The sequence below is a fragment of the Parus major genome, chromosome 1A, assembly GCF_001522545.3.
Source record: "Parus major isolate Abel chromosome 1A, Parus_major1.1, whole genome shotgun sequence".
NCBI classification, from domain to species: Eukaryota; Metazoa; Chordata; class Aves; order Passeriformes; family Paridae; genus Parus; species Parus major.
This window is the reverse complement of record NC_031773.1, coordinates 31,002,552-31,016,437: the sequence shown is the minus strand read 5'-3', so window position 1 is coordinate 31,016,437 and position 13,886 is coordinate 31,002,552. Positions and strand designations below refer to the sequence as shown.

General features: G+C 40.7%; 2 protein-coding genes across 2 annotated transcripts in view; one reads left to right on the top strand and one right to left on the bottom strand.

Annotated features, from left to right (window-relative positions):
• Positions 1–9,995, top strand: part of PPM1H (protein phosphatase, Mg2+/Mn2+ dependent 1H) — a 128,030-nt gene extending 118,035 nt beyond the window's left edge. Inside the window, exon 10 of the mRNA XM_015627289.3 lies at positions 5,140–9,995. Coding sequence (XP_015482775.1) covers positions 5,140–5,287 — 148 coding nt within the window. The 3' untranslated portion in view covers positions 5,288–9,995. The remainder of the gene's footprint in view (positions 1–5,139) is intronic.
• Positions 4,636–13,886, bottom strand: part of MON2 (MON2 homolog, regulator of endosome-to-Golgi trafficking) — a 105,248-nt gene continuing 95,997 nt past the window's right edge. Inside the window, exon 37 of the mRNA XM_015627281.3 lies at positions 4,636–5,335. Coding sequence (XP_015482767.1) covers positions 5,306–5,335 — 30 coding nt within the window. The 3' untranslated portion in view covers positions 4,636–5,305. The remainder of the gene's footprint in view (positions 5,336–13,886) is intronic.

Here is a 13,886-nt window from a genome sequence, read left to right as displayed (position 1 = left end):
GCTGGTGAATTTAGGGCCGTCTCCCACTGTGTTCTGCCCTCATCCTGGGCTGAGTGTGGGGAAGAGAGATTTTACATATCCCCAGCTGATCTATGTAAAGTGGAGTTTCAGAAATAGCTGAGACCCATCTCAAAATGCTTGCTGTTCCACATATTTCTAGGTGGTCATCTTCACAGGTTCAGCCCTGTTCATCAACAAACAAGATAACTGGGTATGGATACCTAGACAGTGACTTGGATTTTAAAGAGAGAACACCTTCAAAATAACTCAATAACAGTATTTTCTTGTCCTGACACTTACAAATACAGAATGCAAAAAGAGGTTTTGCTGCAATCGTTGAGAGAAGGGATGATTGATGATTATCATGAAGCTGCAACTACAGTATTTTGACTTCGCCCATCTCCTTATGCCAAAGATAAGATGTGGTATGAATGGCAGTCTCAGGCCATCTCTAATTCAGCAAGACATGCAGCTGTGTCTGCCCTCTCTCTGGGAGGAGAGCACACAGGATCAGCTAAGGGCACTTCCAGGGCATCTGGCAGTTTGCTATGCAGACATGCCATTAATTCAAGGTAGGAGGAGATGACCCATCCAGCCGACTTTGTTATTCCCTAACACCTTTCAGAAATGCCAAGGTGCTTTTGTTCTCATTCCTGCACTATATTGAGATTCTTTGAAAGGCACCTGGTAACATGCAATACCTCTGTCCTGCTCTGTCTCCATTCTCATCTAGTAATTGGGAAATGTTGCCCCTGCCTTCCACCCTCACCAGTCCCATCTGTTGTAAACGCAGTCAGAGTGTGTTGTGTCTGTCTTGTTCCTTTTGGTCTTTACTAAGCTGATGGTGATGGCCACCATGATTGCTGCAGTAGGAAGCAGGATTCTTCAAGCTTTTTGACTTGTTAGGTGAGTAATTTTTTATCCATTATAGAACACTCAGAGCAATGAGAGACACTAAAGGAAAATTGTGTTTTCTTTGTTTTGATTAGATTTTCTCATACTGGTTTAGTAATTGTGCAGAATTAGTCACTGTTTGTGCCAGCGTGAATACAACACGTTACAGAGCTGAGCTTCCTGTTTATAACTTAGAACAAACACATTTATTGGTGTTTGACCTACTGGTCTTTGAATGGGCCTCTGAATTGTAAACAAATTTGTTCTTTTCAGCAACTTTGTGCCAGATCGTTTAGAGGCTTACAAATAGTGATGGCAAGACATTTCTCATGCCAGCATGCAAAAGGTAATTAGAGCAGTCCCTGATACAGTTTACAATGATATTTATGAAAATTGCCTTTGTGGAATTGCTCTTGCTGCTTGGCTGTAAAGAATATTTAAAGGTTTTAAAGTACTGTGTGAGAGGTTCTATGTAATTATTTCACAGTGCTCTAAATGAGGTATAACTAATGAATTTACAGTAGCATTCCAGCTCAAGCTGTGGAGCTGCATTCATTCCTCTCACTAGTCAGTGACAGAAAAATCTCTTTTGCCATATTATAAATGTTATGTTTAAAGGAAATGTTATCCCAGAAAATGTCAGGTCCTGTGATGGGTGCAGTGACATAATCTGTGGTGAGGTGATCAGCTGAAAATGTAATATCTCTAGGGATGCAGAAAACTTGTCAGAATGTAAGAGACTTGCACCCTGGGTTTGGCAATGCTGTGGTCTTCAGGGGAACCAATCTGTGGAGCAGCCCCTGGATTCACCTGACCCAATAGCCTACTTATTCCCTGCCAGCAGTATATTAGAAAAGAGAGAGGAAAAAAAAAAACAAAAACAACAAGAGAGGATTTTAGAGCTACAGAGTACTTATCTGTTACATAATTAGCTCCTTGTGGGAACAATATCCTTCCCATTTGAATTAGAAGTCACTTTATAGCCTGATGGGTAAGAGCTTACAGCCCTCAGCAATGCTCTTGGGACTCTCTCGTGGTGATATTTACTGTATTTGTTGCCCACATAAAAAACATCTCTGAATTCTGTCAAACACAGCATGTGCCTGGATGTCTCCAAGTGCAGGGAGAGCAAAGTCCTCAGGTCTCCATCCAGCCATGCAGGCACAGCCTCAGGGGATTTGGGAACAGACTTGCTTAGAGAACAGTTCCTTTGTGAGGGCTATGATGGAGTGAAGAGGCTGGGATGGAGCTGGATTTCTTAGCCAGCTCATTTCTTATGGGTACTGTGGCAGACAAACATATAATGTTTGTAGGGGCTCCTAGCAAAGGACAGGTGGCAGGGCCACTGTTGCTGTCCATACATCAGCCCTTTAAAGAGGTATGACTACCAGCTTCCTTCAGCTGCATGTATGCATGTTTACCCCCTGACCTTGGGAATCTTCTATTTCTCATCCTTCCTTTTGTCATTTCTTGTCCTCTCATTTTCCCCCTCATGCTCACTAGGGATTTATGAGGATGCTGAGGAGCTCCTCCACCTCTGCTGGGTGTGAGGAGATAAAAAGCTGCTCAGACAGCAGCATGATTTCCCCACTGTCACCATTTCTCCTTCACTACTTTCATTGATCAATACGGAAAGCTTTGGCATAAGAAAAAACCTCCTTGTATTTATTCTTAAAATACAAAAGTTGTATTTCAGCAAGGCTATTCATTAGGAGGAAGTGGATACTTTCAAACTACTTCAGCAGTTCTCTAATGCTGTCTCAACAGCTGAATCCCAATTTCACAGCACTGGAGAATAAAACATTCAGTAATGGACTGCTGCTGCTATTCATCTCCAGGTACGAGAGACTCACCCTATCTCTTCTGGTGCCAAGCTGAACAGCATTGCTTCAATTCAGCTCTACACAGGAGCGGAATATGTTACTTCACTACTGCCTTCACCTGATCCTTTTTCTTTGCTTCATTATGCTGGTTTTCTTGAGTATTTCACAGTTTGTCTACAAGAGAATTTCTTGTTTATTAAAATTCCTTTTTTTTTTTATCTTCCCCTCTCCAAACATTCATCAGCAAAAGCCAAGTACAATCAAAAGCAATACTCATTCCTTTGTACTCCTTAGATGTGGAGAGTCCTTGTTAATTAGAAAAAGCAGGAAGGCAAAGTTTTCTTGCAGAATGATGGGCGTTTCTTTCATAAATTCTGACAATAGCTGAGAAATCCTTGGGAAATAATGTTCTTGCCAAAATTCACTCAGCATCAGGCACGCTGTGAATAAATACTTCAGTTCCTTGCTTGCCACGTGGAGTCCTTTTGTTCCTTAGTCCTGCATCTGATTTGAGAACTGAGGAGTTCATGTATGTATATTTGGGTTTTTTCCCCTTAGAAAACATGATTTCATGTTGCATTAGGACAGTAAGGGCCGTGCTTCTTGTTACATCCTGATGTTCTAGCTTGAGGTTGTGGCACAGACTGATCTCAGAACATGTAGACAGTGCAAGTTTGTGTGTTAGATTTCACATCTTTGGGCCCTTCTCTTACTGCTAAAGTAAATCATTTGTCAAAACTGGTGCAGCCTGGAAATTTTATCACCCAGTACCATTAGGAACAGTGAGTGCATTGCAGCTGTACAACATTACTTGAATTTGGCATCAAACTTTTTGAGTAGTCAAGTACTGGTTCATTTGCATTGAAGAAATCTTTCTAGTAGAGCAAATATCTCTACTCTTGATTCAGCAGAATGCTCTAAGTTAAAGGCATTAGAACTCTAGGCACAGAACATAACTGGAGGTTTTTTCCTTCTTTTATCCCCAGAGACTGAATAAAGTTTCTATGATAGAAATTGCAACTTAATAAGGAATTCTATGGTGAAAAGTTCTAAGGTTAGAAGAGTCCTGGATAACTGATAAACCTAAATACACACACAGTGCTTCTGATCAACAGAATCAAATAATTCTGTTCTTTCCCTTTCTACAAATGAGATCTGGGCAGATAATTTCTGTTCAAGGATCCTCCCTAGAAAAGGGGGTATTGAAATGCACACCCTTCTTGTCCTTTCTGGTTTTGGAAACACAGAGATGTATACTTTAGTTCTGGAGGCCTGTGTGTGTGGCTTCATAGAGCCCAGCATCATGCTGAAGGTTGATGCTTACACTTTTAATAAAGACCATGCAGACTGGTGTTTTTTCCATTGTCAGTATTTTAACTGTTCAGTTAATTTTAATTATCAAATCATAGAAAAGCTTTCCTCCACCCAATGGAATTCAAAACCTCTTGGCCAGGTGTTGGGCTGATGAAGGAAAACATATGACAGTAACTGTTCACCCATAATGAGATTTCTTTCAGAGGAAACTTCTAAGTGAGTACACAGATGTGTTGATGTAGTAACAGAAGGTAAAGCAGTAAGGGAAAACGTGACAGCACACTGTCTATGTTTTGGACTCTGACACCCTTCTGCCCCCAAGCAGCATGTGGTAGTTTTTCAAGACAGAAAAACAACTCCCGTAAATCCAATACCACTCAGCCTAGCACAGGCTGGGAGTTTTGAAGCAATGTGAAACTTGGTATTTCACTAAATGAAGCACTTGACCACTCACATTCATGCATTGTTCACTGAACTCATAAATGTGAAAGAACTGTGGGATTCTGTTAATCTGATCACATTAACTGTAAGTTTCCTTTTACAGTTTAAGAATATAAAGATTTAAAAGTTGTTCCTAAGGTCAAGAAAAACAGACAAGTTAGTCTTAAAGTGAAATTTGCATTTTAATTTTTATGCTCTATTACTTGCTATCAAATTACTTTCTTTGTTACAGTTCATTTCTGAAATAGTTGAGCCATGTTTACCTTCAGGTATGCCAGTGAACAAGTATGTAGTTTTCAACAAGTAGTGTTATTTCGGGTCCTCTATTTTTCAGACTCCTACTAGAAAGCCAATTTGTTAAGGCAAATATAATATTTGTGTTTAGTATTTTTCTGAAGATTGGCGAAGCCAGGCACTTAGAATGGCCAGTAACTTTTGTTCAGGTGGTGTCTGTCAAATAGCTTTACGTTCTTATTCAGGAACTGTCACTGAACTGGAAGGAGTTGCTTTGTGCATATGCCATGGTTTGTGTTTCTCCTGCCTGCTTCTAAAACACTAGGAAGCATGTCTTGGTAGGTCACAACATTAAATCTGGCAGGCAGCAGGCTGTCAAAACCCCACTTTTCTCATGGAGACAGCCCTCCTCAAAACGGTGCCTTTTCCACAGGTACACGCTGGCGGCGCAGGACCTGGTGATGCGAGCCAGGGGAGTGCTGAAGGACCGGGGCTGGCGGATATCCAACGACAGGCTGGGCTCTGGAGATGACATCTCTGTCTACGTCATCCCTTTGATACACGGCAACAAACAGTCGTGAGAGGAGCACCAGGAGTGGTTACAGGATGGCGATCTTTGTGGGAAGGGCCTGTAAGAGACAATAGGTTTTTGGTGGTCTGACCAGGACACTTCCAATTGATGTAATCTAGTCAAAACTAATGCTGGAGGGGTATTTTTCTGCCCAAGAGGTAGGGCTCTGCACATATACTGTATATGATTAAAGATAACCCTTAAGACTCCAATTTCCCTGCAGAAATGGTTTTGGTGCTTAACAGGAATGGGATTTAAATGCTGCTAGCATATTATGGATTCTGTCATCCCTCTAGGTGGGGTGGGGAATTAATTTTTTTCTCAGTTTACCATGTAGCTTGGAAGAGCCATTTCAGTTGTGAAAGTAGGTGTCAGAAGCCAAGGAGGCTCCTGAAATCTACCCCCAAATATTCAGAAGGGGACTTGGGTCACATCTCATTTAAGAATATAGATACACATATATGAGACTCAAGAGTTTTCTTCTTTCAGAAAGTTGTATTCATGACTTATCTATGGACAACTTCAAACTTATGTAATCCTTTGAACCCCTATTTTCCTCTCTTGTCTCTTCTTCAGTAGACTATACCTCCTGTATTTTAGTAGGAAAACTGAAATGGGTTTCAGTGTGACTATGCCTGTTTACTGCAGCTAAAACAGTCACCCGCAAAGTTGTCCAGGAGAAACAGGTCACAGTCCTGTATGGCAGAATTCATCCTGGTGTGAGGAGTTAGTTGTCAAGATTTCTTGTTGTGTGGATACCATGATTATACAGAGCATGCAAACTCAGCTTTATGTGATGTTTACCTGGAGGCCATGGTTTCTTTGGGATCAGAGATTTACATTCATTGAATGGTTCTGCCTGCTTTATCCTGTTGAAAGGATCTCTGACCATAAAATTCTCCCATTAGTTGAGATTTAGTAAATTTGTTTGGGCTCCTGAGTGTATTTTCAGTTGGACTTCTACTTGAAGGAGTGGTATTGTTCTCATTAGCAATTTGGATACCCAGATAGTGATCTATTTCAAAGATGGTTCAGTTCTTCCTGCCTCATTTATTTTCACTTCACCTGCTTGACTTCAGTGATCACAAAGGGACAACTTCAAACTTTGTCCTCTTGGCATTGAGAATTGCACTCAAGGATCACAAGATGACTGTGATAGATACAAGCCTTTGGCTTGCTTCAGCAGCTGTTTTCTTAGCAGCGATAAATCAATTTAAATAAAGAAAATTGGTGTAAAACACTATTGACATGAAAGCAGTAGTCCAGGAGAAAAACAACTGAGCAAGTCTGCAGTGTAACCTGGCTGCTTAGTCCATGCAGGTAGGTCTCTTACTTCATTGTCAGGAGTTCAAGAGAAAACAAAATCAGAAAGATCCAGCACACAGGAAGGAGGTACATTGGCTGGGGAGCCAATATCCACCTCATTTGTGTCCAGACCACATTGGTGTGGAGCTGTTCATCTGGGTTGTACTTCTTCAATAAGAAAAAAGACAAGGAGCTGACATCATTGTAGGGCACTGACTAGGAAGCTCACAAGCGTTGTGTGAAGAGAAAGAGATGCTGTGCCCTTTGCAGACTTTCTCCTGAACAGGCGTGGCCCCGAGCTTGCCGGTTCTGTAATTTATGATGTGCTGTGTAAACACGGCGCAGCCTGAGTGCGGTGCAGCTGCCCAGATGCTGGATTTGACTGCATCCAGAAATACAGTTTGGTGGATTTAAACTACTCTTGCTCCAAATCTCTAGACCCAGAAAAGTTTCAGGATGAAAGCAGGCAATGTGGAGAGTGGAACAGCTCAAACATTGCAACAAGCTGTGTGATTTTAGCCTGTAAACTGTTCCATGAGTTCCCTAGTGCCTCATGTGATAAAGCTGTACAGAATGTGGATGTTTTATATTCTAGAGCTTCAGTGTAAATCAATGGCATATCTGATTACATATTTTCATGTTTTCTTTCCTTATTTTTTTTTTCTCTTCTATGTGCATCTGGGTGAAAAGAGAGGCTTGGAGTCTAGAATATTTTTCACATGGCCCTTCACATGTTTTAAAGTTTAAGCAAGAGATCCTCTCTTGCACTATTCTTTTTTTTTTTGGCCTAATAAACTTGTAAACATGCTTTTCATGCTCTATGTAACTCCTGTTTTCTCTTTGCAAATGCAGTTGTGTAGCCCTCTAGCAATTCAGGTCCTCTTTGACAAAAAAATTAGTGATGGCAAATCTGGTGAAATCATCTGAACAGCAAAGATGCTAGTGCTTGCTGGTACCAACCACAAGCCCAAGTCAAATATTTCAGTGCTCGTGCACTGTTGGTCTTCATTTGGTAGCATGGTGTCAACACACATACCAGTCACTATAAAACCACTGAGTGCAATGTGGTGGAAGTAGATTTCCAGTGCAGCACTTGCCAAAATTTGAAAGTGAAACTTCAAGGCACCTTTTCATTCAGGGGTGTTTTTAAATGTACCCCTGAAGAGATGGGTTAGCAGACTGCATGGCTTGGTGGGAGCAAAGTGGCAGGTTGCTTTCTCAGAGCGTGATCTGTTGGGCTGGTGAATCAGCCTGCACAGTGTTTGTTGTTCATCTGAGGCATTGCCATCAGTCAGGAGTTGGGCCCAGGTTGAGTTAAATTCACTGTCAGCCCCTCTCCCAGAAAGGGCAGAAATACAGTTTCAACAATTAGTATCAATTAGCATCAATTAATGAATTCTGAGAACTTCAGTAAAATGTTTTATACTCAGATTTATGTGACTGAAACTGTTCTGTGACGCTTTTTGCTTTGCTTTTTTGTGAAGTATTTGTTCCACATTTAGGTGCTTGCCTCTCTGGAGTGTCTGGCACATCTCTGATTCATGCATTGGTACTTGGGCTTTCACTTTTACCTGCTTTCAGTAGGAAATTCTTGCACACCTGGGGTTGTGCTCTGCTTCAGGGCATGGTATAAATACATATACACATCTAAGGCTCACACAAACAGCAGGCAGGAGTCATTTATTGGGGAAATATTATGTGAGAAGCAAGAATAATTAAAAGCACTTCCAACTCTCTTTAAAGGCTGAATGACTTTGTATTGCACGGCATTACAAAACACTGGTGGCAGGGAGGATTCCTTGGTGCACGGTGCCATTTTTCAGATGGGTGCAGGATGGGTACTGCCATGTTCAGACTTGCAGCTGCACTAGGGCTCAGTGAAGCTCCTGAGTTAGGAGCAGACATCTTGTGTCCTCAAACTGGAGCAAGTTAGGCACCAAGTCCAAATTTTAGATCCCTAGCATGTCATCTTAGTTACTGCCTGACGCCAGCAGTCCTCTGGCTTTTGCCGGTCAAGTTCCCTTAGTATCCAAAACTGCTACAGCCTCAGCAGCAGGGAGCCTCAGCCCTGAGTTAGATCTGTGTTCATATTGCTATTGCACGCAGTATCCTTTGTATCCCCGTGCACAGGCACTGCTTGGAAAGTTGGGAAAATTCTTGTCCTTCCTTGGATAATGGCAAGGAAAGGCGCCAGTAGAGGAGTTCCAGTAAACTGCAGCGTAACACTGTCTTCTCTTCTAGAAGCTCACAACCAAGAGGCTTTTACCATTCCCCCAGAAATATTGTTGCAGAAAGTAGAACTGCCACTTCAGATATTTTTCTCTTGCACTACAGCCTAAAATTTTCTTTATTTAAGTTGATGAAGAAGGTGGTTAGAAATTTAATTTACACCTGATTTTGTAAGGCACACAACCATCTTTTGGTGCATTAAGACAATAATGCTTCCTTCATGAACACAAAAGTGTGAGAGGGTTGATGTTCAGTGGTCTCACACTGGAGAGAGAATTTTTTTAATAAATTCTAAAAAACAACAGGGCTAACAGGCTAAAGGAAAAGTGGTCAGAATCTGCTGTTCATAGTGGATTTCCATTTGCAGTTACTTCTACATTGAAATATGACAACATATTGTTTGTGAGGTACTGTCAACTGTCCCTCCAGGATGTTTCTGAGGAACTGCTCTTGATTTTTGGGCAGATTTTTGCTCTGAACTTCTGCTAGGTTTTTAAAGAACACTACATGCTTCGAGCAAATCTGCTGTGTTTCTTCCAGCCTTAGTGTTTTCCTTTTATTTTACATTTTATGTACTAATACTTTCAGCAATTTTCTATCAAACATGAGTGGCAAACTGTGTGGAACTGTTTTTCCTCCCGGACATTTTAGGTATGTAAGTAGTTTTCCTCCATGTGTCCTAGATGAAGACTCAGTGATGTGGCTGTCATAGAGAGAGTGACCAAACGATGCTGTAACTGTGCTGCTGTATTTCTACCTGTGATGTACTTGAAGGATGCCTTTCTCCACCTCTCCACCTCCATGCTCTTTTTTTTTTTTTTAATCCATTGCTGTTGGTATTCTTTCATAGGTGTCTAATTCTGATTTTTTTAATACCTGCCACATTTATCTTTCCTTCAAGGGGCACTTCATCTTAATATCTTGAGATCTGTACAACTGTCTAGGGTATATATGTCCTGAAGAAAGGAGGACCTACTGGAGGAAGATGTTTTGGACCAATGTACTTCTGCTTTGTGACTGTGAAATGTTAATCTTTTTGTAACCTAAGAACAAAATATGTTTAGTAAAGGGATATATTTTGTGTTTTTTGAAACTTTTCAGTGCAATGAACAAAAGAGGAGGATACTGAAGAAGTGTATGTGCAAAGTTTTAAAATAAAATTTTAAATTATATATTATATAATCCATCTGGATGTATAATCATTTTTATTCTGCATTTGTCATGAACATTCCCTGAGTCTCCTTATGTGTATTACTAATTGTGCAATGTGGACAAGTGGCACATTCTGCTTTACAAAGGAACTGATGATTCACTGACAAAAGGTCTGATTCTTGAGCTAGTGAAGTAAATTCCTTTGAGGTGCATTAGTGGATGGGTTGATCCGGAAGAGTTCAGCTGTAGGGTAGCTGTGAGAGCTTTGTGCTGCCATGAGATCATGATTCATCACGCAGACTGCCAGTTGCCACGTTCTGACTCAGTGAAGAGCTATGCAAAGTGATCCAGGACCAGTCTCTGAGGCATTGGGTGTAATTTTGGAAATGACAATATAGTTGGAGTAAGTCTTTCCTCATCCTCAGTTCCTTAGGAATAACTGTCTTCTGAATTCTGCTCTGAGTTTGTGTTTGAGTAAGGGTGAATTCACAGGTTCCACTGAAGCAAGCTCTCACGGTTATTTAGTAACCAGAGGTGCTTTTGCAGCTCCTGAAGGTGCAGGAACCGACACCGGCCTTGCGTTGTAGCAGCGCAGCTATGGACAGTGCCCACCTCAGCTGACAGCAGGAGAATGAGAGCAGGGCATGTATCTACTCATTAGGTTTTGAAATATTGCATTGCAGCACAAGTGGTTCTCCTGCTTCCTATTTCACCTCATGCTCAGTAAAAGAGCACCAAAAACATCTGTCCTAGTGCTACTGCGGTTTTAAAAGTGCTGCTCCTGCCCGTTGTACCCACTGAGCACAATGGAGAGCGCAGAGAGAGGCAATGTGTTACTTTCTTTCACTCTTGCTTCACTACTCTCCCCTTAAGTCCTACAGTTTATTACTGCAGTGTGACCTCAGTGTCAAGTTTAAAATTGCTGTGCAAATACAACTTCAGCACAGCTTTGCCTGGCTTGCTGGTGTCAGCTGAATAATAAGTACTGGTAGCATGCAGTGACAAGGAACTGTTGCACACAGACTGAACCTAAAGGACCTTATTCCACGTCATCCTTTGCATTTCCTATGCCCTAAATTCTATAAGGTTGTAGATCAAGTAAGGCTTCTTATTTTCAATTTTTTTAGGTGATCCATACAATTCCTAAAATTTGGACATCAGCTTCTGTAATTCCTGTAGGCAATAAGATAGTGCTTTGCCAAATAATCCATTCATGTATCCTGGTGAATGTGCCCAGTTAACTAAAGTGACATAAGGGAACAATCCCAGTAATTTATTGTATTTTGTACAGTTTCTGTAAAACTGAGACCTGAAATTTTGTCTTTTTAATGTATCCTGGTAGAGCAATGTACTTTCACAGTGGGTTGACTTCTTTATACTTTCACACAGTGGCTTTTACTGATTCCGAGTTTCTCTCATGCTTTTCAGGAAGGCTTATATAAATCAAGGTTTTTGCACATCCTGTTCTTGTTAGGAGGAAGGATGAAGGTTTTTTAAAAAAAGTTCTCCACTTTGAAAAACAAAGGATGCCATAACTTTTTGGGGATGTTAAAATAATTTCAGGGGAAATGGTGTTTTGAGGGTGAAATTGTTACAGAGGAGTTTGATGAAGGTAGACAAAATGTGTCTACAGGTAGAAAAAGAGATTCTTAATAATTTAAGAGTAATCAATCATAAATTTGAAGCTGTAGCAATAGTCCATGACACTCTGCCATAAAATGTTAAGGGGAGAGGGAGGTAGCTGCAGCAGACAAAATAATTAGATCTTTACTGTAGCAAATTTAAGACTGATTATTTAGATGTGTAGAAAAGTAAGATCTCTGAACCTTCATGAATTTGAGGCCACCCAATAATAGAATTAAATTATTTTTCTTATGTGTTTTAGTGCATAATTTTTTGGCCTCTTAAGGAGTCAAAGTATCCCTCATCTTGACCACAAGCATTTATTCCCTTCAGTGACAGAAATCAATCCCTCACAGTGTTCCTCTGTCAAGACAGCATACAAACAGCTGTAATGGTTTGGTGTTTTCCATGAGCTTCTCGGCCATCCCTGGATTTACAAGTCTGTTGGTTGGGTGTTCTGCTTGTCTGTGGTAATTCAAGAACTTTCCCAACAGACTATTCCAACAGAGCATCTTCCAGGTTTATTTATGCAGTGGGGGTAGTATTTTTCCTTCTTTTCCTCTCCTTACTGTGCCCCTCTCAGATTTAAAACATTTTGGAGTAGTTAACTGCTGTTTGAGATGAGACACTGAGTCCCTGGCCACTCCTCCCACCACTTGCTTCCTGCAGGTGCTGACAGCGAGAGCATCTCCAGCAATGCAGGAATGCTGGTAGATAAAGAGAAGACTCAAAGAAGGGGAAATAGTTTCTTCATTATCCTAACATTGCTCATTACCTCTAAATTAAAACTAACATGCCTGTAATATTTTAATTCTCCAATTTGAAAGGGGAAACTTTAATGGTTTTTAAGTTGGTTTTAGAAGGCTCGACTTTTTGCACCATTGTTGCCCAGGTTCTTTGGCTCAGTTATTTTCCAGGAAAACTACTCCTCCTTGGCAAATTAAAGGCTGTCTGGGAAAACCAAAGGTTGTCACACAAGCTCAGACAGAGCGTTTAGCTTCTCCTATGATAGTCATTGTGTATTTCTGTAAGTGCTACAACTTTTGGAGACTAAGCAAAGAAACCTGAAATTTTGCTATTTTTGCTTTAAAAAGGTAAGACTTAATGATATGAAAATTCTGCAAGATATCTATGAGTAAAACTACAAGGAAAGATCCTGCTTTCCCATGAGAGTTGCTGTGGAAGACAAATGACTAGGGAGTCACTTCATGAATTGTTCTTAAATAGAGACCATTTCTCTGCCCAGTATAATATCCAATAAAGCTCAAGGATATAAAAGCTGACAGCCCTGCAGTCATTTCAGTCTGTTCAGAATTTAGATTGACCCTGCCCATCCAGATCTCTTAAATGTGTATTAGTTTAATTTTTAATCCTGCAGCCCTTTGTGGCAGATGTGGGCTGAGGCAGCTGTTCCAGGGAACAGTGCAGTATCACAGCACATACTGGGATGGGCAAGAGCAGACAGGGAGAAGCCAAACCCAGTTGCAGTTACCCAGGATCTAGAAGCAGACAAACCAGTTATTTAAAGAGGGAATTGCCAAAGAATGTACAAAGAGCGGGGGATTCCTGCAGCCATGAGCTGTTTAGGCCTTAATTCTGAAAAATCCTCTCATCCCCATGTTGTGCCTGTTTACTTTCATTCCTGGGTTGGTACCACAGCTAATTGCACCAAATGTCTTATTTCTTACCATCCACCAGCTTTCCCTAGAGCTTTGTCTGCCAAATGTCAACTGCATCTCATCTAGCTGAGATCAAGGTACTCCACGAACAAGCTCCTAATACAAAATTCTTATGCTGCATTTTCTGAGGATTGTGTTCACTATGCTCCCAATTAAAAAAATAAATTTACTTTGCTGGTCTTTGCGCCCCCTCTTAAAGCTTGTTTTTTGCCAGCACTCACGCAATTGAATTTCACATCTGGGAATTTAGAATATATTAAAAGATCTGGAACATCATTCTTACTCCTTCTCTGCTTGAGCACCAGCATAGGAGTTTAAATGAAACAGACAAGAATCAATACACAACTTTCAAACTCAGTTTCATGTCCAGACATATAAGTATTCTGTGAATGGGAAAAATATAAAACACAATGCTGAGATAGTAAATTTTACTGTGGTTATATTTTTGTAAGAAAGGTGTTTTAGGGAATATCTGTTTAGTGCCAAAAAAAAAAAAAATATTGTTCTATAAAATTACCCAGTCATTCTTTTCCGCTACTGCTCCTGTAAGATTTCCCTGGTGCTGGCTTCATTAGGAAAGTTAGTAGCCAGGGACCTGAGTACTCAGTCAATTAGAAAATG